The sequence below is a fragment of the Hakea prostrata genome, chromosome 7, assembly GCF_041222555.1.
Source record: "Hakea prostrata isolate BN-2017 chromosome 7, UWA_Hpros_2, whole genome shotgun sequence".
In the NCBI taxonomy this organism is placed as follows: domain Eukaryota; kingdom Viridiplantae; phylum Streptophyta; class Magnoliopsida; order Proteales; family Proteaceae; genus Hakea; species Hakea prostrata.
Window position 1 is genome coordinate 2,974,524 of NC_142606.1, and position 25,845 is coordinate 3,000,368.

General features: G+C 38.9%; 2 protein-coding genes across 2 annotated transcripts; one reads left to right on the plus strand and one right to left on the minus strand.

The window, feature by feature from the left end:
* Positions 1-208: 208 nt before the first annotated feature.
* Positions 209-22,139, plus strand: LOC149008982 (CCR4-NOT transcription complex subunit). The gene is made up of 12 exons (XM_089160538.1): positions 209-514; positions 2,774-2,884; positions 3,581-3,667; positions 6,113-6,166; positions 6,399-6,544; positions 7,213-7,366; positions 7,453-7,590; positions 14,056-14,127; positions 14,204-14,277; positions 14,370-14,511; positions 16,828-16,906; positions 21,143-22,139. Exons 1-12 carry the CDS (start codon positions 368-370, stop codon positions 21,238-21,240), a joined length of 1,302 nt encoding a protein of 433 aa, XP_089016664.1. The 5' UTR covers positions 209-367; the 3' UTR covers positions 21,241-22,139.
* On the minus strand, positions 21,968-25,845 carry LOC149008983 (disease resistance protein RPV1-like). Its single transcript, XM_089160910.1, has 5 exons — positions 25,332-25,845; positions 24,118-25,228; positions 23,733-24,011; positions 22,715-23,623; positions 21,968-22,606 (listed from the first exon to the last, which is right to left on the minus strand). Exons 1-5 carry the CDS (start codon positions 25,793-25,795, stop codon positions 21,968-21,970), a joined length of 3,402 nt encoding a protein of 1,133 aa, XP_089017036.1. The 5' UTR covers positions 25,796-25,845.

The following is a 25,845-nucleotide window of genomic DNA, read 5'->3' on the forward strand; positions in this document are numbered from 1 at the left end:
CCCTTATAATTTTCAAATCAGAATTTATTTATCACTAGAAAATACGATAATATGTGTGAAAGAGCGTCGTGTGCGTCTCAGAGACATACACACTTAGGCCCATTTAAGCTTTCTGTTTATACAAACCTTAAGGCCCAGTATTCTTAGCATGGGCCTTTTATCATGGATAGCATCGGAACGAAGGATTCAGATCCAATGACTTTATGTAGAGGATCTGCGTTCACATCACTTATTAGGAGCTAAAACTTCCGTGAATGACGGTGGTTTCGCATGAGCAAGAGGGGGAAAAAATCGAAAGCCCTCTCGTTTCGTTATAGTGCTCGAAGATTGTTCCGAGCATTTCATATCATCTCTTTTGATCTCGAAGATGATTAGCGTTCAAGATTCGAAGACGTTGTTGTTTCTGCTGAACGCTGATCAACGGACGTTCGAAGAAATAATCTCCGACTTTAACTCTAAATTTCCGCCAGATATGCATTTCAGAGTCTGCTCCTCCCTCGCGGTTCTCTTAGAGGTAGATAACTTCGCTTTCTGTCCATTATTCAATTTCTTGTTACATGGTAGTCTTTCTGAATTTTGTTGGACCTCTTCGTAACTTGGTCAGGGTTTTGGGTTTTGGACTTCAGTAATATTAGCTTAAGAAACAACTGAGTTAGGTTTTTCTCTTGATTTTTCTTTACCTTTGTATATTCTTCAGAATAGAGTCGTTTTGGTTGTGCAGCATTTCCAGAAACGGGTCAATGAAATACAACTTTACGACAATTTTCTGCAAATTTTCAACGAGAAAAGAGGAAACCTTTTTTTGTTGGATTCTTTGACAGAAAGGCACGTTGTAATCACATGGTTCGGGATTGAGTCCTGGTAGGAAAATTTAGTTAAGGAACTTATTTTTTTTGTTGGATTTATGGAACTTGTGAAGCTACCCATGAGTTGGATTTGTACTTTCGGAATCTCGGGATGAGAAATTGCACATGGTGACTTCCAAAGACATACAGGATTGAAATCAAAGCATTTATTTATTCATTGTTGAATTTATTCCAGCATCACGCCAGTTGGCTCGTTTTCCCCTCTCATAGTGGTCATTAGTACCCAATGGATAAGTGGGTACCTGCATATGATGTTTTTGGTTGGAAGGGGAAACCATGTTAAAAGTAGCTTGTATTCATCCTATGGACAAATAGTAATTTTCACTGTTATTATCACTGATCAAAAGAATTTATTCTAATTTGAGGGTTGTGAGTTGTTACATCCGGATATTAGAGAAAGAATTCACTGATCTTAGTTTGAATGAGTGATACCCTTGGATCTGGCTGAATCTTAACTCTCTTAGAAGGACTAAAGCTTTGCAGGGAACTGGGGCTTCCAGAGTAGTGATTTGAAATGTGAAGTTGTGTTCTTGATTAATCAAATCGGTGCTCATCATTGCAATAATTGGCATTGATGATGGTCTCCTCTTTGATTAGGAGAAAGGGTACGATGATTGTGGACAGCTTTGTCAGCCTCCGGGACTTTCGAATGAAAGAAAGACAAGAAATTCTGCTGACGATAGCGTTTCTTTTGAAACATTTGTTCCGGCTTTATTTATTTATTTACCAGGAAGTGGTGACATTTTACTGTTGGAGCTAATCGAAGATGACTTTTCAATTCTGATATTCCTATGCAGTTTTTGTATAGATGCAGGACCACTAATTACCCTGATAAATATATTGTTAGTGTTAGAGTGTGTATATGAATAACCGAAATGCGCTCTAGAATTCGCATCTGCACCCGTTTAGCAGTGTCCAAATCCGTTTGATTACTAATATGATGCGGATATGGTATGCCTCTTTCCTACCGATTATTATCCGTCCGATTAAATTCTCCGATTAAGTTACTTATTTGGATTTATTTTTCTTCTTTTTATAATTTTTTACTTGAGATATGTGACTATTTTTCTATATTTTCTACTAAGATAAGATTACTACCAAAGTTGCTAGATTCTTAAATTTCAGACCGAATCCTTACAAATAAAATGGTAAAGTTGTGAACAAGTAGTCGGAAACTTGTGTTAAATTTGTATTCATGCTCATTTATAAGAATCTATTTAAGAAAATAACTATTCCGTTATCATCTGAATTCGTCCAAAAGCCGATAGGATATTATCTAAGATTATGAATCCGTCCAAATGTAATAGGATGCGGATATGGTATTACCACTATCCGATCCGAATCCAATCCGTTTACACCCCTAGACTTAGAGGCCAGTGTTAGATCATTCTTGCTATCGGTTTGATTTACATCCTTAATTGCATCCTGATGAGCACTTTTTTCGAGTAAAGATTGGTGTTCATTGGATACCTCGGCAATGTGATATTGGTATATTTAAAGGCCAATTAATATTACATATTCTGGTGTTGGCAAAGCTAAACATCGAGCACAAATATTATGGTTGTTGGTTTCTCTTCAATGGGATTCAACGCTTGAAGTTGATGGGGACTTGACCAGGCATAGTATTCTTGGCCCCAGCTGTGTAGATCCATGGTTGCTTACATATCCTAGTCGAAGTTTGAAGATACAATTTTGTCTATGCTTATCTTGTTTTTCTGGTGGCTCCAGATCCTGCTATTCATCAGCAGGTAAGAGCCAGAATTGGATTATTACAGGTTATCTGGATGAGTCCCTGTTTTGTTTGTTATTTATCCAGATGAAAGAGAAAAGAAGGTGGCATCATTGATTTCTTCTCCAGGGATGATCCCAATGATTGCTAACTGTTGAGATTTTCATTTTTTTTCCAGGACAAGAAGATGCTGAAACCCACTCAACGTTTGGTGGCATTTTCTATTCTCCATCAAAACTATTCTTCACAGCTATCTTCTGCAAGCCCCTTCATTTCTTTGCTTATAAATGTAAGCATACATTGTTACTCACAACATTTTTTTAGGAGTCGGTGGATTTATTCTCTTATTTCTGTAGGAATTTATGCTTCGTGTGCCTTTCAAGGTGTTCAATGTGATTTTCGTTTGGATTTGTTTTAAGTTCACTCTGAATTGCTACAGGAGCTATCCAATTGGAATTGGATCAGAATTTCTTTGTTTGCATTTATGAAATAAAAGCTCTGCCTGATTCCGTGGAAACTTAGGGTCTACGAGTTCCTTATCAATTTAACTTCTAGGCTGCCATTCATTGCCCCCCCCCCCCCCCAAAAAAAAAAAAAAAAAAAAAAGGAAAAAAAGAATAGAAAAAAGAAGAAGGTTAATCATACCAAATCTTTTCTAGATTAGTAAGCATCAATCTTGTATCACTGTAAGTTCAATTCCTGATATTCCAAGCTTTGTGTAATGTTATTATTATATTAACGTAACTTTGACTTCTGGTTTTCCAAGCATTTTGCTGTTTATTTAATACATTTGGTGCAACTCTGTTTTGACTGTCTGTGTTATTACATCCATTTTAGTGTCACATGGATTCCAACTCTACGACATTAATTGCAGCCTTGTGGTCTCAGTATGAGGGTGCAGACTTCGTTGCAGTCAATGATGTGTTGTGCTGCATTTGATGTTAGAATATGCATGTTTACTATTTCAATGTTTGCTTCTTTACAGGCAGCATGTGATGATGCAGCTGAGAAGATGGAAAGGGCTTTTGTTATCCAGTTGTTAGGTTCTACTGTTGCCGATAACAGCAAGGAGGTTCCATTTTTTTCATTAATTTTTGGTGCAATTGGGTGATTGTGATTATTATAACTTTTCTTCTAGGGAAAGGGGGGATTTTCTTTCTGTTTGGCACTTATAATTCTCTTTTATTCTGATTCAGACGCTTAGGGCTGGGTCACTTGTTTTAGCAGCTTAAAGTTTTGGATATGGTTGTATAGAATCTTATGGAAAAACGTGTTTTGCTTTTGTATGAATATGTGTACATTGAGTAGCATTCTTCTAGCATCCTTTCTGACTCAGGGAGGTAGATGTGCATACCATACTAAATTATTTAGTTTGGTTAATATGTCTAAAGCAGATGTGGATATTTACGACCTTAAGAAAACTTTATGACATTTACTTATCCATACTCCCCGCACCCGGGGGGGGGAGAGCCTGGTACATACCCTGAGTGGTATATGAGGATCCCCTATTGCAGGTCGGATGAGCCTAAAAATGTTAATGTGTGAAATAAATGGTTTTAGTTTGTTATACAAAACCTTTATGCTCTTGAGTCTTCACTCTCCCCTTTTTCCTCTCATCTACCCCCAACCCAATCCCCTTCATGTGTGTGTGGATGGAATAGTAAATAAATGATGTCAGTACAAGAATAAGATGTAGCAAATTAATCAAAGGGAGTTGGGGGGAAGAACATGGTAGACTTAGACACTTGCAAAGTCTATATGTGATAGTTGTCCATGGTTCCGTAAGAAGGTTGGCAGTTAAAAATTATATTCCATGATAAAATCTGGAGGTGCATTTGTCCCAAAACAGACTCAAGTTAGCCTGGTTGGGTCATCTGTTCGTTTGCCAAATAATTGCAATATCATTTGTCCTCGGCCTCTGTTGAGACGAGTGTTAATTTCAAAGCAAGGTGATAGTAAAATCTAACAAGATGTGAAAATTTCAATGATTAGCATCTCCAAGATTTTACTGATTGTGTTCACTTCAATGTTGACTTGATTCTCGCCTTGGAACCCTTTTTTTGGGAGAATATACAGTGTAACCCGCCTTAAATGTGTTCAACTCCACTTGGTTATCAGGTTTTTTGCCGACCCCTGTTAGTTGGGATGAGTTTGTGTGGTTGTTGTTCAGTATGGTCTCTTCGTCTCTTTTTTCCTTTATATGGAGACTTGTTCCCCCGGACTCTGCTTGTGTGGAAAGCCTTCGGAACTGAGTTTGTTCTTTTCTTTACCTGCCTGTACTCCCAGTTTTCATTGTGTTCTTTCAATGGAATTGGAGCATTTTATTGCTCTCCCAGTAAAATTTCCATTCATTGGGAATATCATAGGGGGTGGCAGTGGGTTGGGTCACGGAAATGCACCAACTGGATCTGAAACCATTAAGAAATAGCTGACCTAAAAGCTGGTTAAGCAGGGAGGCTTGGTTGGATCCTTGTAAATAGATTCAGAACCAATTTCTAGAAATATCTGCCAAACAATCTTCTTTTGTCTGAGTGGGTCTCCTTGTGTTTCCATGCATGTGTTTCTCTAGGGCTAAGCTTATGAGTATTAGGTCCATTGCTGGGTGGCCCATGGTGTTAAGATTTTCAAAAACTGCAATATTGAACTAAAGACGAAAAGGACCCAGGGGTTCTTGTGTGACAAAGATTATGAACAACTAAATTTTCTGGCTACTAGCTCCTCCTGTCAGAAGAATGTCTCAGGGCTTGAGTTTCCGCTTTTTTTCTGTGGTTCATTCTACTGTTGGATACATCAAAATTTCTCGAGAGATCTTCTCAATGACCATCTTATAATTGCTCCTTTCCATGGTTTTGGACATATTTTTTCTTCTCTGCTGTTAACCTCTTTCTTGGTTGGTAATTGGTTAATGATAAGTGTTTTAGCAGTTGAAGATGGTTTTGAATCCAGATTCTTGTGTGAGCTGTCTAAATTTACTGACTTACAGGGGGCTCTGTTGGTTGACTTAATGTAAGTGGAAGTGGGCCAACAAGGGTTTGGTTACTGATTTAGTAGCAACTGGCAAACTTGAACAATTTAGGAGGGGATTGTTTATTTATTTTAAGTATCATTTTGTGGTGTCTTTGTATTATCTGGGTTCTGGATCGTCTTTTTCCTGACCATTGTACTGTCTGACTGGCATAAAATTTTTAGTTGAGACTAGTAATCTTTTCCAATATAGGAATTGACTAACAGGGCCTTTGGTAACAGTTGCTTTGTACTTGTACTCATCTTCCATTTTTCACTGGGAAATTATCCTAGGGACAAGCTGGTATTAGACCTATAATGCCTTCTGATGGTTAACAGCCGAAGGGATCTCCAATATGGAATCCTGATACTAAACACACTTATACGATGTTGGGCTAGGAGTGTTGTTTGGTTTTGTTTCATGTTTGTTAATTCTTAAATATGTTCTGATCCTCTCTCAGATTCTTTGCTTTACCACTTTATTTGTTGTTTGAGATTTTTTCATGTGATGTAGGTACTCAAGCAATCAGCAGTAGATTATATCAAAGGATTTGATCCTTCATCGCATGTGAGTTCCAAACATGGTTTTCTTTGCTACATATGAAGGCCTAAACTGATCTCAAGTTGTCTCGATTTTTTTTAAGCTCACCCCAAAAAAAATGATTTCAAGTAAAGTTTGAAGATGATGAGCTTTTTGACACTTGCGAATTGTCTGATGGCATGTTTTTTTAAATCAAATTCTTTGTCTACTTTTTTTCCTTGAGTTGGTTGCTATACATTTTCTTTCAATGCAATCTCAGGCTCTCCCGCAGCGTGAACAGCTAGAAAAGCAATTTTATGATGAAGTACAGCCAGAACCTTACACTAGCTTATTCAGAGCTGCTGCTGTCAAAAATATAATTTCAGACCCTGATGTACCTCGTGGTTGTGATGCAAATTCACCAGAGTATGGTCCTCTTCTTAAATTGTTATTGATATTTAATTACTATTATTGAAAAGGAAAAAAAATTGAAGGTGTCTTTTTAAAAATTTACTGTTATTGTTTAACCACAAGTGCTTATTTCAGAGCAGTTTACCAAAACAATCTGTCTAGGAAGTCTCTCTTAAATTTCCGTAAAAGTCTGCCACATGGTAGATCAGATTGGGACCTAATTCTGTGGACTGGTAGATATCACGATTCCCTTCTTGAATGAATTTCAGCATGTTACTAAATGGGGAAATAAAGCTTTCAGAAATGCAGGACTCTGGGAGAGTGCACTGTACTTGATGGAGTACTAAAGGGGAGCAAGAATGTACATGGGAATGCATATCAATGCAAGGGAGAGTATTTTAATAAATTGGGCTTTTACGTTTGACTAATCCATACCATATCCTTTTTAAACAACTGTCAGAATAGTCACTTTCTTCTGTCCATGTGGCAGAATAAGAGAGGTCCGTTTAGGAATCCCCCTTCCTAAACAGGGCTGGGTAAAGTAGATTTTACCTTATTATTTATTTAGATAGCTTATTTTATTCCTCTTAAGGACTTTAAACATTGATTTTGCAGATGTTTCAATCGACATGTTTATTTTCTGTTTTATTTCTGTTAGACCATTCAATATGTTGGCATTTCAGGCTTGAATATACACCCCCTGGCTCTAAACCAAAAGTTGGATCTGGAGATAGGGATGAAACAGTGGCTGGTTTGTTGCATAATTTGTCATTGGAAGGATTAGATCCTCAGTGGATAAGACCTATTCCCCCACGGCTCCCAATACAAGATGGAGAGGTAAGACATCTACACCTGTTATTATTTATATTGTTATTGAGATTTGGCTGTCTTATTGGGCATAGCACATTCTTTATTTTTTGCAGCTTATGTGGCTGAACCCTGACAATAACCATGAACTGTTATGGGACCATGGTATGTGTGCTGACACTAGCAGAGGGGCTGCAGTTAGAGAGTTGATTGCAAAAGCCTTGAGAGGACCACTTGTACCTGCACAACAGGAGGTGCGTGTTTACTCTGCTGTTAAAAGACTGGTGACAGATGTCTTAAAAAATGAGGTGAAACCTTAGTAAGTTATAAGAATGTCATCACTTGTGTACTTCTTGGAAGTACCAAAATGGATCACAGCTGGGGGGAAGGCAAAGGTTAAGGGCAAAGAAAACATTGATACATGACTTAAGAAGTGTTGTATCCATCTCAAAAAATCCAGCCTTATACCTCACAGGAACCTTCTGTGGAATGATAGCCAATTAGCTGTTGAAAGACCTTTTTCTGTTGGCCAAGTTCACCGAGTTTCATAAAAATAAGGTTCCCTGAGAAAGGTTTTGTTTGCAAGAGACTGGTGTTCCACTTTTGTTTTCTCAAGTATATTTTCCTTTTCAAAATTTACAACCTGTGGGTTTATAGAGTCCTGAACGCTATGTATGTAGAAGGGCTGAAGCAAGGTCTTGAATATGTACTGGTCAATTGTACCAGGTTTCAGTGTCTGACAGGCCAGTACTGGTGCCAGTACTCCCTCACCTTGTGCCAAAACATCTCTTTTGTTGCAATATTAGCTTTTTCTTATAATGACCATAAATCAGGAGCTAGGAATAAGTTCTGGCTGAGTATACAGGAAGTAGTACACTGAAAAAGCCAAACAAATGTTAACTCTCTTCATTTTGGATTTCATTATGTAAAGGTTTTATAGTATCAGAAAAAAATGAGTACTTCTGAAGTGGGCACCATTCAGATCAATTCAGACAATGAGAGGAAGGATAAGCTTGCATAATTATTCATGCATATGCATTATGAACATAGTTGTCATGGCGACGAGGCGGTTTTAGCTAGTTGGGGCGACGAGTCAACGAGGCGCCTTCCGAGGCGCTTTTGAGGCGGTCGAGGCGTTTTAGTGTACATCTCATACACTAATTCATTATAAACAATATCTTATATATAATAAAAAAACTAATATTAGCCATTTAGCCTTACCTCAAGTCATCCAACATACTACAAACCACACATAGTAGGTCCTAAATAAATTTCAAGTATCATACTATCATTAACAAGAATCAAGATACGATAAAATGTAACTAAATAGTAAACACATAGATGCATGAGCAAAACAAATAAACACTTGACAACATACCTTCATTAAATGTCACCAACAGTAGCACCACCTATAACTCCACGGCTCCACCTCCACCTCTTCTGCATTGTTGAGCTGTAGCCAAATATCCTCACAAGTAAAAGAAGAAAATGAAACAAAGCATATTATATCTAAATAGAAAGTTTTAAATATTTAAACAAACAGTCCCACTTATATCTAAAATCTAAAGTCCAAATCCCAAATATACCAACACACTCATATCCAAAATTCCCAATAGAAAAGTATAAGTCAGCTAGTCATAATCATCATCAAGTAAATTGGTAGCAAGTGGGAGATCTTCTCGAACTTGTTGTTGCTCCAAAGAGGTAGACCTCAAACCAAAATCATCTGCAATGTTCTCATCATCATGCAAATCTTCCTCTTCTTCCATGTCTCCATCAGACTCAGAGTCATGTTCTTCTTCCTCAACCACCCTCTCCAAAGACCTGCGACGTGAGTAACATATATTAACTCCACCAGATGTTGATCCACTTGGTTTACATCTCCTCGGTCTATTTGGCCCTCAAGTGATGAAGATGCCCCTATAGCTCTATCAACAGTGCTCCAAGTAAGATCACCCTCAGGATGGACTAAATCATCAGGCTAACCATCCACTCACTGCTCCAGTCAAGCTCATCAAGGAGTAGTGGATCATAATTTCTAATCTTTAATCGCCTTTCATCGAACCTTTTTTGAAGACGACGATTGTACTGAACAAAAGCTAGATCATTAAACCTTTCATGTTCCAGCCTATTCCTCTTCTTGGTGTGAACCTGAATTCATAAGCAATTGAAAAGAATCCCAAGTCATTCTTCTAAATTTAAATTTAAAAGTGTTTTAAATACTTGAATCACTTAATACTTACAAACTCAAATGTGCTCCAATTCCGTTCACAACTAGAGGAAGAACAACAAAGGCCTAGTATCCTCCGTGCAATCTTTGTAAGCTCAAAAACAATTCCTCCATGTGTATCCCACCATGTAACTATAGTATTAAAAAAAAAAAAAGATTAACATAATAGGTAGAGTTACAAACCAAATAAGTATAACTAAAAATAAAATATACAAGTAAAAACTTACAAGGACTCATAGTTGTACGTTGTCTGATAGCCATAGCTGTGGAGAAAGGACCTCTAGCTTCCTTGTAGTCATTTACCCAGGAAAATATCTTATTTTGTTGATGTGCATCAGGCATTAGTCTTCCAACAACTTCATTGAAAGAAGTTTGGAGAGAAGTGATCAACTCATAATCATCTTCATCATCTAAATTGTAGAACTTCCCAGGATTCAAAAAAAAGGCTGCATCATATAGAGGTCTCTCCATCTGACACTCCCATCGCCAATCAATGATTTGTATAGCTTTCTTCCAGAGTCGTTCTTTGCCTCCAAAATTGTCCTTTATTTTTTTCTTAGCCTCTTGCATGGCTACAAACACTTCAGGCAATGCGGGTCTTTCATTAGCATCCACAATCCTCAATACAATCATAAGAGGTTGTGATGCTCTAATACAATCCTCCACACCATACCAAAATGCTGTAGAAAAAGTTGTTTCAGCTACTTTCTTCCTTGCTTTTGTCTTGGACAAATTGGAATTTGTCCACTACTCATAAATGAATAAGTGCCTTAAATCATCCTTGTGTTTCAATAAGCTTTGCAATGTCAAGAATGAAGTGGCAAACCTAGTCACTGCAGTCCTCACAAGATCTTTGCCATTTGTCTTTTGTCTCAAGGCCTCCAACAATTTTGTGTGCCTATAAATGAAAATGATATTTCTCTTCCCCTGAATTATCACTTTCTTATATTGTTTCAAATTCCCAATGTCCTCTAGCATCAAATCAAAACAATGGGCTGCACAAGGAGTCCAATATAATCTAGTCCTCTTCTCCATTAATATTGCCCCTGCTGCTTTGTAATTTGAGGCATTATCAGTCACCACTTGAAGTACATGCTCTTCCCCAATTTCTTCAACTTTGCTATCCAATAACTGAAAGAGCATGTTTGCATCTTGCACCTGGCTAGATGCATCCACAGAACCAAAGAAGAATGTTCCCTTTGGACAATTGACAAGAAAATTGATGAGATGCCTACCCTTTTTGTCAGTCCACCCATCAGACATGAGTGTGCATCCATACTTCCTCCAATACTTTTCATACTTTTCCTCATTTCCATTGTTCTTTCTTTTGCACTCTTCAACGAAGGCAACCTGACTTCATGGTAACTTGCAGGCTTATACCCAGAACCATATTGTGCAATAGACTCGACCATCACCTCAAAGCTTTTAGCTTTAATTGCATTGAATGGAATGCCACACTGATACATCCAATCAGCAATGTGGTTATCCACTCGCTTCTTTTCTTCAGGAGATCTCATTCTATTCAAGATGGTTGTTTGAGTAGCACCCTTAGCCCTCCTTTCTTCAACAAGTTCTTCAGGAGTGTGTCTAACATGCATATCCATGGGACCCCTTACTGGTGCCTTATTAAGGGCACTTTTCAGTCTCTTTGATGCAGTCCCAGAGCTTGGTATCTTGGAGCACACTTCAACCTCAGACCCTACACTAGGTAATGTACTTCCTCCACTAGAGAGCCTAGAGGCAGGAATATGATGTTCTTCTCCAATTTGAATGTCATCATACTCCTCATTATCCAAATTAGTAACAACAACCCTCTTTTTATTTTTCACTAACACTGCATTCATCTCTTGGACAATTGCTGCAGTGGTCTTGGTGCACTTCACTACATCCCCATATCCACCCACTAGATGTTGCTTCAATCTTTTAATTCATCCTTTAAAGTTTTTGTTGCAAAAACTGCATCTGACTGTATTCCTATCAGCAACATCTGGCCAATACCCATATTTCCACCTTGGGTCATTTGAATTGGCCTTTCTCTTTGGGTCTTTTGAGGGATCATAGGCTTCACTCCCACTAGGAATAGGTTGACTAGAAGCAGCCGCTTGATTATCACTTGAGGGCCTTGAGGTCATTTTAAATAACTAGTGAATATCTACAATAAAAAACATAAAACATACACATATAATCAGCCAAAATTAAAAACAATAATAAAGTTGATAATGATACCGTATAATTTTAATTTTGCACCATACTGCACCACAATAAAAATCCTATGCATTCATCTAATCATCTCACTTCATGATAAATTGATAATCAAGCTTCTATTCTGAAAAATCAGAAAATATAAGATGAAGATGATGACCAAAAAAAGAAAAGAAAAGAAAAGAAAAAAAAACTAAAAAAGAGAAATGAGCAAACCCAGAAATACCCCTCCTGATATTCACTAGCTATAGTTCTAATATCCAGAACAGTACTTAATGTATATACACTTAAGCCCCATCCATTCACTTAAGTTCCCTTGAATTTTAAACTCTATAGTACCTTAATCAGCATTATATCAGTTTAAGGAGACTTTGGACATTTCCTTGTTGCATCCAGCATAACATGATGAAGTTTACCAAAGAAAAGAATAATCTCAAGTTCTCAACTGAGTTAAGTTAGCAGCATAAGATTAATCTACATCACACCATAGTCCCTTAATAAACAAGACACCATGAGACCATAGATTGGGCTTAGTGTTTGGCATATAAAATTTTATCAGACTCCCCCACCCCCAGAAAATTTTTAACTGTTACCATTTCCTTCGGAAGCCAGGAGCCATCCACATGTTTGAACCATAGAAACCAAGACATATTACCAAAAGGGTTTGAAGATCTAACAAGGTTTACAGTCACTGATTCACAATTTCACACTCAAAATTCATGCTTGGGAACAAATCGCATGGAAAAAAAAGAAGAAAGGCAACACACAATGATAATATAGTCATACACCAAGCAGTATATGAGTATATCAAGAATGCAACAACCAAACCAGAAAAAAAGGGAAAAAAAAGCAAGTTGTAACAATCGCAGCGAAGAAAAAAAATCCGGCGACTTATCGTCGCTTGAGATGGTGACCGACGCCGCTGCAACTTGGTCACTGCAACTACGGTGGCCTATGAGGGGGGGGGGAAGCAGAAGTAAGAGAGTAGCTTGAAAATTGCAGAAGTCGATCAATTAATTAAAATTTGGACTGAAAAAGAGGGTACAGTACCCTATTGGTGTCGCCTGAGATGTTTCGAGCTGTCGCCGACGTCGCTGGCTGTCACTGGTGATGTCTTTGACTGTCACTGGTGTCGCTAGGTATCACTGGTGGTGTCGTCGATGCTCAGGGAGAGGAGTAGCAGAGGGCGAGAGTAGCAGAGAGGAAGAAGACTCCAGAGTCCGTCGCCGGTGTCACAAAGGGCATCGTCGTTGTCACTGGTGGTGTCGTCGATGTCGCCGGTGGTGTTGTCGACGCTCAGGGAGAGGAGTAGCAGAGAGGAAGAATCGAGAGACAATCAGATTATCAGACAACTATATTTCGTCGCCGGTGTCACAAAGGGTGTCGTTGATGTCTCCAGTGGCGTCGTCGATGTCGCCGGTGGTGTCGCCGACAATCAGGGAGAGGAGTAGCAAAGGGCGAAGAATCGAGGGGGAAATGAGAGTTAGGGATTTGGGTTGGGTTTCGTTCGATTTTCCCTTTTGTGTTTTTTTTATTGAATTAATGTTACAAAATGATCCCATGTTTCTCAAGTATCATTTATGTAACCATTCAGCCATTAGATGATTTCCAATTGGAATCTAGTTTCCAATTTAGTTTTGGCCTTTGATTTGGAATCAATAAAATTGTGAATTTTTTAAAAGCCATAAGGCGTTCGCTTAGCAGTAAACTACGTCCAAGGCGTCGCCTTGGACGCTTAGGGGAGGCGACGCCTTGACAACTATGATTATGAATCATATATTAATGTTTATACTTTTTATAGTAATAAATGGAAAAGTTAAAAGGGAGAGGTTTTAGTGTTATTATGAAGTGGAGTAGTCAAAGGGTATATATGAAATTATTATAACTATTTGGGGGTATTTTAGGTAATTAAAAAATAGCAATGACTCTTTAAGTTCATGCTGTTGTTTTATATATAAAAGTTCCATATTTTTGGGTGGGGAGTTGATATGGGTTCTACCCATCTATCAGGTCCTATGGGGCTTTGGCTACATCCACTAAAGGGGAAGGGAGAAGGGGGAAGGGACGGGTAGCTCTGGTTTAAAACAGGAGAGTTGAACCATTGATTTTTGGTAACCTGCACTCTTAAGCATGCAGTTGTCTGAAAAAAGGAGTTATTGAAGATCCCTCAATCTACAAGGAATTTCATCTCAAACAATGTCAAAACCGATGCCTCCTAAATTTCAACCATGCTTATGGCTGCTTACATGATTTATTCTATTTGCTTACTCTTTGATTCTATTCCCAGCAAGTTTTGGTGGAGTTGGCAAATGACCCGAAGCTCGTATACCACTGCGGACTGACTCCACGAAAGTTACCTGTACGCATTTACAGTTTATGGTTATTTCCTTAATATTATCCACCAGTTCTTAAGAGATCTGTGTTTTTGCTTTCAGGAGCTGGTAGAAAACAATCCCCTTATTGCGGTTGAGGTTCTTATAAAGTTGATGAATTCTCCTGAAATTTCAGAGTAAGTTAACTATTTATTTGTTAATTATCCTTTTGATAAGTGTATGGAGATCTCTTACAATCTGATGTTTTCTTTCTGAACTCGTGGTACAGATACTTCACAGGCCTTGTAAGTATGGAAATGAGTCTACACTCCATGGAAGTTGTAAACAGGCTAACAACTGCGGTTGATCTGCCCACAGAATTTGTGCACATGTACATCACAAATTGTATAACATCCTGTGAGAACATCAAGGTCCTTTATTCCCCCTTCCTTGCTTGCATGATCTTCACCTAAAACCCCAGCATTTTCTCTCTGATTTTACCAAATAATGCATCTTATGGTATTAATTATTTGCATTATGATGGTACTAATCTCCATGACGGTGAATCTTGAGGGGAAGATATGACATAGTCGGTCTGTATTGAGGAACCATAGAACATGATCAATTTGTCACATCAAATTTTTTGGGGGCACTTGGCATTACAAAACTTCATTATAAATGGGTCATATTTCTGTAGAGGGGTGTAATCTGGCTGACCCACTTGATTTTTAATTTCAAAAAACATGCTGTGTAGCTTGGTGGCTTGACTTCTGGAAGCTGTGCTTGGAGATATGAGCTCATTGTTTTCATATGGTTAATTGTGTGATTATCCTTTTTCAACTTCATTTACCTGAGAAATGGCATATGATGCCAAAATTGGTCAGGAAGAGCAGTATATGACCCATTGACATAAACACACAGAATGTTGACAACATTATTTTTGGTGGGTGTAACCAAATAGGCCTTGGTGCGTTTGTTGGTAGGCGATGTTGGTTTGGATTTGTCGACAGAATTACTGGTTGGTATTAGTCAGGCCAAATCTTATGTAACCTAAACTTGACAAATTGCCACGTGTGCTCTTGTGTTGACCCCTACTGGAACTCAGTTCTTCATGTATTTGTTGACTGTAATGCTTTGCACAATGGTCAAGTGCTCACTTGCTGAATACTTGGTCATGGGGTAAGGCTGTGAACATTTGACCCTCCCTGGACCCTGTTAATGTAGAAGTGATGCAGAATTGGCAACATATACAAAAAAGAGAAAAGCCCAATGGTCAAGCCCATCAAAGCCTAAGGATATGATCCAAAATAGCCCACGGCTTGCATGGGCTATGACTATTGTAGTGGGTTAAAATGAGCCCATGGTTTCATGGGCTTGGATTACTTTAGTGGGAGAAGATCAACCCACATATTTTTAACTAAGCCCAAGTCTAGCTTTAAAAAGTCAATAAAAGGAGCTAGTAGTGGGGTGTAGTAGGTGGATGTTTCCATTATTATTTTGACTTGTGGTGTTGTGTAGTTGAGTTATTAATAGGTAGGTGGTGTTAGCTAGTGGTTGGATGTTACCATTAGTGTTTATGTCTCTTTAGAATGCTATATAAAGATACTTATGTAAGAGGTGAAGACACAACTTATGAATTGAAATCAAATTGCTTGCTAGCATTCCTCCTCTTTGGAGAACCCTTGTGTTTGATCAAGGTAGGTTGGTGTTCGATCCAATCAATCCACCTTGCGGTGTGAAGCCTGGGTATTACGTGTTACATTGTTATTGTCACTTTCTTCATTATAGTTCTGCCCCTATTGGAAGATCTATTCAGCTCGTTATAATACCATTGTAGAGTCAGCCCTCTTTCCCATCTAAACTCTGTTTCACTTTAAGTCCATCAAATTTGCAATTGTCTCCCTGTGAAAAGGTCCTATTTGGGTACTGTTTTGATCAATAAAATTCGGTATCTTCATTAAGAAGCCTTGTGCACTATGTATGGGCTTTTTTTTAAATATAACTTGATCTTCAATTTCCTATGGTGCTAATTTATGTCCATATTCTCTAGTTCTTTATTTACAAACAGCCTTCGGGAGTCCTAAGCTTTTGTCAGCTTGGATATGCTGTACAAGTTTTGATATTTATGAGGTGTTGGGATGAACTTTAACTTCACCTCATTGTATTCAGAGGTAAGCTTCATGCTTATTTGAGGCAGATGCAAGGCTCTTTTGGCCAATCTAACTTTTGGACTTTTCAATTGTCTTCTTGATTGGCCATGTGTCAATTATCATATCCCATATTAACTGCTCCATTTATGCCAAATCAGAGGGCCATTTGGCTAACTTAATCCATTTTTACATTGTTAAACTAGTCTAGGGTCTTGCCTGCATATCCTGCCTATTTCAGTCAGATGCAGGGCTTGTTTGACCAATGTGACTTCTGGACTATTAAGTTATTCTCTTGGTTGGCCATGTGTTAAGGTCCTACCCCATCTTAATACTCCTTTTGTACAAATCAGACAGTAATTCGGCCAAAAGTTCATCCATTCTTCTCCTGAGCATGTCTGAAGGTAATCATATGAATTTATGGAGTTTTTTCTGTGGACACTATTTACATGAATGGGCATAAGGAAGCTCTTTTATTTGTTTTTCTGTTGAATTGCTTCATTCACTTTCCAGTCTATCTTAGGAACTGTATGTTATCTTGTTAGTGACGTGCTACACTGTGAATCCAATCTCCTAAAGTGTTCTTGTTTTATTTCTCAGGATAAGTATATGCAGAACAGACTTGTCAGACTTGTGTGTGTTTTCTTACAAAGCCTGATCAGAAATAAGATAATCAATGGTGAGCGCATGCATGTCTTGATATTCTTAATTGATTCAATTCTTTACATAGTCGTTTTATAAGTTGGCATGAATATATCCAGATGACCATTTACTTGTTGCTACAGTATGTGAGCATTTGTTTATTGGCCATGTTTGTGGAACCTTGATTGTAAAGTTCATCATGGGTCTGTCTTGGTCACTTTTTGTGGATACTGTTCTTATATTTTGTAATTTTGTGCTGAAACTGGGTGAATTATTTAGACAATTCAAATAGAAACAATGGAGAAAAGGGGTAAGGAAAGGTGGTAGAAAATTGAAATTAAAGCTGGATTTGTGACATTAAAGTTGACATGTTACATTCTAGGAATAAATCAACGGCCAACTTAGAATGGAGAAACTTGCTAAACAGTTTTCTGTGTTATATTTGAAGGGTCAGAAAACAGTGAAGAAGATGATGGGGTGGGTTTTCTTCTTCTTCCTCCTTCCCCCCCCACATTTTGTGTTTTAGGTTTTTTTTTTTGGTTGGGGGGGGGGGGGGGGGTTGGGGAGTGGGAGTGTATATGCATACAGTCTCAAGGTTCAATTGATTTTTTTCCTATTCCATATCCAATACATTGATTACAAGCGTAATAAATGATAAATGAAACAAATTTCAATAAGGAAACAACTGCACTAGGAGTTGATGTGAACAGAAGAACCCCCGGGGCCGAAATCTCAAGTGGGGCCCCAAGGATGGCTCCAAAAAGCCACCATAACCTGGCCAAACCCCTGTTGGGGGGTATTTTGGGCATTTTGATACTGAGATTATATCCAGAATATTTCAGAATTTTTGTTGAGTTTAAATTAGTAAGTTGAGTTGAGTTTGGTTTGGTTTAAAAAGTTGTATTTTGATTCAAAGTTGTTTTGGATGAGTCCCAAGTTATCTTAAATTAGCATGAGCTTTTTAAGTTATTAAGTTAAAGTTTAATTAGCATGTCTCTTTTAGTAGATTCCAAATTAAGTATTTTGGTCAAGAGGTAGGATCCTTATCAGTTAAGGATTCCCACCTCAAGTTAGAGTCTTTTGCTATAAATAGTTAAGCGGTCCATTTAATTTTTCAGTTTTAATCGAGTAAAGAATTTGAGTGCTTATTGCCAAAGAGGTGGGAGGTTCCTTTGAGGGGTCCCTGCAGTTGTCAATTTGAGAGTATTCTGATTTCCTGCATTCAACATTCAAGCCTTCAATCACAGCAACCAAGTACAGCAGCTTCCCCCACCCTTTCCCTGCCTTTTCCCTCTTGTCCGTAGCCCTAACCACCCTTCTCCTTGCTTGTGCAACCCTAGAATCCCCTCCCCCTTCCATCGTCATACCTCACAGCCCATCCCCCAACCCTTGCAGCCCTCTTAACCCCTTCCCCTATACCATATGATAGCCGCTGGCCCTCCCCCATTCCCCCTTAGCCCCACAACTCCCCCACTCTTCCCTTTTGCCCACGGCACCCCTAGGATCCCCTGCACCTGCAGATTCCAAATCCATGCCCCTTAAGCCTCCCTTTCCTCTCCCTTTAGGGTGCCCTACCCTGTAGGAGTTACTCCTACAGTTAACCTCTTGTTTAAACCTTTTGAATCCTTGAAATCCAGTTCTGAAATTGCAGAACCAGCACGGATAGGCCTTCATCCATCCTCGTCGAACTTTCTTAAAACCATGGTTGTCGAAGCGTCCGCCTAGGCCCATTTTTGGGTTAAGGCAACCTAGTGTGGCCTTGTCGCTAACCTCGCCTTGTCGCCTTGGCAACCATGCTTAAAACCCTAATTTCTGTTTCTGATTTCTGATAAAATCCAGAACCCTGTCACACTGTATCAGAGTTTGAGTGTGTGGAAACACCCTCTAAACCTTAGGACTTAACAGTCTCTTCGCTGGAATTTCCTGGTCAAACCCTAGATCTAGGGAAATCCCAATTCCTTTGGCCCTAGACCTGGTTTTTGTTAGGATTCCTGAGAATTCAGAACGTACTAAATCTAATCATATTCTTGTTTTATCTACTGAAATAAAAAGTGAGTTTACATATATCCCAATAAAATCCCAAACATCTACTAGACTTGACTCCATATATGGACCTGGTTTTCAGCTGGGTTTCCAAATGGATTTGGGTCAGTCCAAAGGCCTCTGATGCCAAGGTTGTAGCTTTAGGCTTTAGAGCCATTCCATCCTCCTGAGATTGGAATACAGTGTGGTTAGCAACTCTCAATGTTGAAAAAGTAGATCTGTTGAAACTGTGCTCAGGAGACGATGGCAACAATATGGCGCAAAGGCAACAATAAATTGAAGCACTGGGATTTTATTTATTGTGTTAATGTGGCTGGCTTTTAAAAGTGCAGTGAAAGTTGGAAGGGGTTGAGCAAAGTTTTACCCCCCATTCTATATGATTTTGTTGTTATGTGCTTTCATTCATGTGTGGACTACTAATATTTTTTTTGTTTTCTGGTTCTCTCGTCTGTCTCTTTTTCTGGGGAAATGTTTTTTGTTCTGTTTGTATCCATAAGTGCAAAACATTGAGGAGCTGTAAATTAACTTTATCTTTCATCTGAACACAATTGCACTAGTAGTAAAGGTTACTGCCTGACCTACTTAAAGGCTGAGGGTAAGCAAAGAGAAGTTTTTTTTTGGGGTAAGAAACAGATTCATTAAACAAAAGGGCAAACAGCCACCTAGACAACCTAATTACAAAGATCAAGAAGCCAGGGAGAGGAAATAGGCCAAACCGTCTTGTTTGCCAAAGACATGGCCATCCTGGCTAGGGAATGAACAACTGAATTAGCCTCCCTAGAAATAGATTTAACCACAAAATCCACCTGAAGAGAGCAAATATATTGAATGTCTTCAATGAGTGGGCTCACTTCAAGAAGCGGGAGGATTTCCTGATTAACCATGCGAGCAAGAGAAATATTGTCTGTCTCAACAAGCACCTCGCCAAAACCACCTTCCATCACAGCTAGCAAACCTTCTAAGACAGCGGTAGCTTCGCTCACCAAAACTGATTGAGACTGACATGGGATTGACAGAGCCAGCAGGGGGCACCACCATAATCACGAACAGTGCAACCACAGCCCCCACAAGATTCTTTGGAAATCCAAGAAAAATCACAATTCAATTTCAGCTGACCAGCAGGAGGGAAAGTCCCATACTGACATCTCAGTCTAGTTGTAGAAGGCACTGGAGAATTCTTGATTTGAGCATTAGTAAACTCTGCATGAGCCTTCAGAGCTTTTTCCCCAACTATACCTGGGTCCCAATTATTTCCCCTAAAAATCAATTCATTGCGTGCAAGCCAGATGGACCAACAAACCATAAATGTCAAACCCAACAAATCCTCCTCTACTGAATAATTAGAGAGAGTAAGTAATCGCCACCCATTAAGGAGGGCTGGTAAATTTGCTAGTTGATTGCCCCTAATAACTGTATCCAAATTACATCCAAACCAGATAGCTCTCGCATATGGACAATAAAAAAGCATATGATCAGTTGTTTCACAATCACACCCACATCTTTTACACCCAGGGTCCACCATGATTTGTCGCCTTAGAAGATTATCTGCAGTAGGGATACCTTGATTTGCTGCTTTCCAAATGAAAGCTTTAACCTTTGGACATAACTGCTGATGCAAGGCACTATTGTTGTTCTTCTTAAGGACATAACTGGGAAACTCTAGCTTTAGTAAGTAGAGGCAACGGCAAATTGAAAGATGTATGATAATGAGACAAAATTGAGTTAGTTGAAAATGAAACTTAAACATTTTGACAGGTTCATTTAATGCTCAAGTCTATTAGTTTGAACACTCCCCCCACCTGCGGATCCATTGAGTGCTCAAGTCCTTTAGTTATACTAAATGATTGCAATCTGAGTAAAAAAGAAATTTCTTTTGTGGTTTTTTTTTTTTTTTTTTTGGGGGGGGGGGGGGGGGGGGGGGGGGGGGTTGTGTGGGGGTGTGTTTGGGGATGGTCATTTCGTTCCAACTCCGGGAACTAAAGCATAGACCAGTTAAAAAGCTAACTATGTAGTTTACATTAGTTTGTGAATTGAATGTACATAGACAGTCCAATCAGTTTGTTTGTTATATATAGATATGCTTTAGGGTCCAATATATGTATTTGTATGCAAGATACACGCCAATGGGTTTATGGACATGTATTTGAGGTCTGTTCGTGCATGTTTTAGGCGCTATTTTGGTGGTTTCTATCATGGGTGGGTTTCTTATGGTCACATTTGTGGATTGCAGTTCAAGATCTTTTCATTGAGGTCCAGGCTTTCTGTATTGAGTTTTCAAGAATTAGGGAAGCCGCTGGGTTGTTCAGGCTCCTGAAGACATTGGAATGAATAAATCTCAAAATTTGTTTTTCTTTTCTTTGGTTAAGTCGGCATGTTTTAATTTCCTTCCCTTGTCTAATTCTTCTACCTGTTTTATAAATAATGGCATTTTGGATATCCATCTATCACTAATCATTTTTCCGTATAATACATGGAAGACAAATTGGTTTAGTTTTCTAGTGGCCACTGGCCAAAGCTCGTTTGATATTACGATAGGTTGGAGTTGACTCGGTGGACGGTTTTTGACATTGGAATTAGAATGGAATCAATCCAGCTTCAGTTGCACTTGCTCGTCGACCGGTAGATCCACCCGCGATGCCTGCAGAGCTTATGAATGAGATCATAAGTCTTGGTGGCGAAGATTGTGAGGTGGGTCATCAGGAAAAAAACTAATGAAAACTGATATGAGTAGGACTCATGATCTTATATCTATCTATGCCTGAAAATCAAGTGAGATTGGAAGATCTTGTGGGCTTCACATGATTTACACACCTTATTTAACTGGAATTGGATGAAGCAACAAACTAACTTTCTCATGTTGCATTTATTGAAACTTTTAAGGTAGCAATTACATTATAAAGAAATGGCAATAGGTTGGAATGGAATAACCAGAATTAGTGAAAAGCAGCAGAACTCTCGCCTTAAACTCACTTCACATTGGGGATTAGTGGGCAGTGGGCTCACCATGATCAGCATCTTTCTGGTTCAGGGAGATCATAATTAAAACATCAATTAGCTAGTCGCCGTTCATCTTCAACCGTTTGACATGAGAACCACTGGTGGATTCTTCCTCATCTTCATCATGGTCTCGGTTGTTCTTATCTCCTTTGTAAACTGCAAGTGATGTTTCTTCATTCACAACAGTGTCATCTGAAGTGTGTTGAATCATTGGATGGTTTTCATTCAATCCTGTTTCCTGATCCGGCATGTGTACCTGCAAAACTCCACATTTTTTCACCTCCGCTATGGCGTCTTCAAAAGCCACTATTTCAATATAGATTGAGACCTCCAATTGATCTCCTGTTTGAGCTTCAAATTCACCTTCGCCACCCAAGTGAACATTAAGCTCTTCAAATGGTATATGGCACACCCACATTTGATCTTCATAGTTTGAGCTTGGTCTATACCTATGTCCACTAAACCAGATCCATTCGGTACCTTTGGTTCTATTAGAAATGATACTGACTGCTTCAACACTATTATCATCTTCTTCTTCTTCTTCAACTACAAACACAGCAGATGCATCCAATCCGTGGAACTTACAGCCCAAATGTGGAGATACCTCAAAACAAATTGTATTCCCTGTACTCTGATGAGCCATCCACTCTGGAATCTCATTCCCAGGTCCAAAGACCTCAAATGGCTTGTATAGTCCCTGTTTTACAGAATTGAAAGATTTCTTAGCACTGAAACAATGTGTTGGTGTGTGTGTGTTTTCGTTTGATTTGGGGGAGGGGGTGGTAGTTAGAAGAGAGTGCGTCACCTGGAAAGGGCTATTCTTCCTGAAAATGTTTTCTGGATGGTGGCACTCATCCATGTCGATGCTTGATATGGATTGTGAGGTATTCAGCCTTTGGACATTGACTTCTTTAAGCACCATCGATGTACATCCATCTATCTCCAAACTTTGTAGTTCCGGTGGAAGCTTTGGCAACGAGAGAGGGGGATGCTTTGTACAGCCACACAAACGTAGCCATCGAAGTTCAGGATGGAAACTTATGTCCTTTGGCTGGTTACAGAAGTGTTCATAGTTCAATTTTGCACCTTGTAATGATCTTAGGTTTTGTAGGTTAGGCATTTCCTGTAACGATGTGCAACCGGAAGTCCACAACCATATCAAAGTCGAAGGAAGTTCCGGTAGTCGCGTTAGATTTCTACACTCATTCAAATCGAGAAGCCAAAGGCCGAAAATATCACTGATGCTGGTTGGCAATGTGCAGAAACTGTTTCCTCCTAAATGTAGATATGTCAATGAACATAAGCTACCGAAATCATTGGGAAGTTGATCTTCTGATAGATTGCAGTCAGCTAGAGTTAAGGTTTGTAAAGAGCTTAATCCAGCAAAAGATGGAAGCGAAGGCCTTTTTCTAAGTGAACCCCAAGGAGGGAACAATGAGCTCCATGACTTAGATAGAACAGAGCACCCTGCGAGATTGAGTGTTTCAAGAGATACTAACTTAGATATGCTGGTTGGAAGATTCTTAAGGCTGTAACAGTTCTTTAGATTCAAGACCAGAAGCTTATCAAGACCTCCAACTGATTTGTGAAGCTCAACCAGTCTAGTACAGCCTTCAAAGTTCAATATCTCAAGGCTATCAAGTCCTACGAAGTTGGGGGACTTTGTTAGATAAGGCGAGTGACTTAGATTTATGACTTTCAACCTTCTGAACATCTGCATATTATCAACAAGAAGGAAAAAGGAAGGAAATAAAAATTCCCATCTACTGTACAATCCAGTATAAGTGAACAAAATAATAATAAATTTGAAACTATTTTCATACCTTGGCTTCATTCCGAAATTCTTTAATTCTGCTATTTTGCATGTCAAGGACAACAAGATTCTGGAGATCAAAATTGGTCGGTATAGAATCCAGAGGGAATCCATGCCAGCATAGCCATCTCAACTCCTTAGAAAGATGTTCATACCCTGATCCCCTTAGTTTTACATTATTGAGTTGGAGTAGCCTTAATCTATGCATGTTTGCAAATGCTTTAGTATTAACAGAGATGTCCTCAAACTGAGAAACATTCAGGATGAGGCCTTCAACTGAGTTGCTTCCCTATATATCAACACATAATCTAGTTGAAGTTAGTAAAAGCACAGAGAACAGCTTTACAAAAGATATACAGTTGAAGAGGGTGTAGTAAGAATTTGATTATGTTTACCTCATGTTTTGCCAATACTTCACAAACATCCTCATGGAACCACAACCTTGAACGCCTCCCAGGCGCTTCAGGAGATTCATCGAGAACAATTTTCCTTCCCATGTCTTGAAGAAGATTATGCATCTTTAATTCATTATTTTCATCAATTCCTATCAGCGATCTTCGATATAGAACACTGATCCCGATATCTGCGAAGAAACCACATCCGTCGAGTATCTTTTGTACGTAGTTTGTGTCCATTCCAACAAAGAAACAAGCAATGTCGAGGAATGTCTCTTTCTCATCATCATCTAATGCATCAAAACTTAATCTGAGTTTCTCTTCAATTAGACTGTGAGGAGTTCTTTTTAATCTTTCCAATGTAATCTCCCACTCAGATATACTCCTTTTGTCCACCATAAGAGAGCCCAAAACTTCAAGAGCTAACGGAAGTCCTCCAAGATTGCCTATTACTTCTTTTGAAAGCTCCATGTACCCATTTATAGGACTCTCTCTTTTGAAAGCATGCCAACTGAAAAGCTCAAGGGATTCATGCTGGTTCAACTCAAGAAGTTCATACGTTTCATCCACTTCAGCCCGTTGTAGCAACTGATAACTTCGGGATGTGATAATGATTCTGCTGCCCATACCTAAACAATTGTGAGACACACCTAATTGAATTAACTGCTCTGGTTGATCTATATCATCGAGAACAACAAGAACCCTTCTATTGGACAATCTTTGCTTTATCAAATTTATTCCTCTAGCGACATTGCTGATCCTCAAGTTGTCCTTCATGAGGATATCAGATAGAAGTTGTTCTTGTAATTGGATTAGACCACTGGGTTTTCTTGAAACTTCACCAACATTTGCAAGGAAACTGCGTCCCTCAAATCTGTGATGAATTTGATTGTAAGCTGCCTTTGCAATGGTGGTTTTGCCTAATCCACCCATACCACAAATCCCTACTATTCGGACATCCGGTGAAGACAAATTTAACATCGCTTTCACATATGTTACACGGACATCTATTCCAACAGGATATTTGGCTACTTGTAATGGTGATCTATCTACTTTTGTTAAGACTTCCTTAACAATTTTGTGGATGAATGTTTGCTCCAGCTTGTCTATTCTGTTTCATGTAATAAACGGAAGTAAAGTAATTAAACATGAAGTTAGCTTAAAACTATATCTGCCAAAAGCTAAAAAACACAAAACTGGAGAATAGAGGTTACCCATCAGCAACGTTTTGTAGGTGCCAACCAGACAAATTGGCCGTTTTATTGAGGGCGTTCCTCCATGTGACAACCTTCTCTATGTTCTCCTTGAAGAGCTCTTCATGCTTCACAAAGGCTTCCCCACAGATACCAGTTTGATTTCGGATATCTGATGGCAAAACATGATAAAAAACAGGAAGAAGAGTTTGACCAATCCTACTTCTGCATTCAAGTATCTTGACAAGCTCATCAAGACAACACCTTGAAGAAGCATAGTTTCTTGAGAAGACAACTATGGCAACCCTGGATTCATTAATGGCATTCACTAGTTCTGAGGAGATCTCATCTGTCATGGGTTTTTCATCACATCTGAAGGTGTTGATGCCTCTTCCAACCAAAGCATTGTAGAGGTGGTAGACGAAGTTTTGTCTTGTATCTTCACTGAAACTCAAGAAGACATCTTGATTCCAAATTTGAAGCATTTTGGTAGAGAGTTGCACTTGAGATTGAATTCTGGGATGGATGAGGAGTG

Bases quoted from the DNA above. Each gene is read 5' to 3' on its own strand.
- LOC149008982 (XM_089160538.1), top strand. From the start codon at position 368: ATGATTAGCGTTCAAGATTCGAAGACGTTGTTGTTTCTGCTGAACGCT. The intron at 3,668-6,112 runs GTTCCATTTTTT...CATGTGATGTAG, and splicing joins TTGCCGATAACAGCAAGGAG to GTACTCAAGCAATCAGCAGT. The intron at 6,545-7,212 runs GTATGGTCCTCT...TTGGCATTTCAG, and splicing joins TGTGATGCAAATTCACCAGA to GCTTGAATATACACCCCCTG.
- LOC149008983 (XM_089160910.1), bottom strand. From the start codon at position 25,795: ATGCTTCAAATTTGGAATCAAGATGTCTTCTTGAGTTTCAGTGAAGAT. The intron at 25,229-25,331 runs GTAACCTCTATT...TACATGAAACAG, and splicing joins CTACAAAACGTTGCTGATGG to AATAGACAAGCTGGAGCAAA. The intron at 22,607-22,714 runs GTGACGCACTCT...TCTGTAAAACAG, and splicing joins GGAAGAATAGCCCTTTCCAG to GGACTATACAAGCCATTTGA.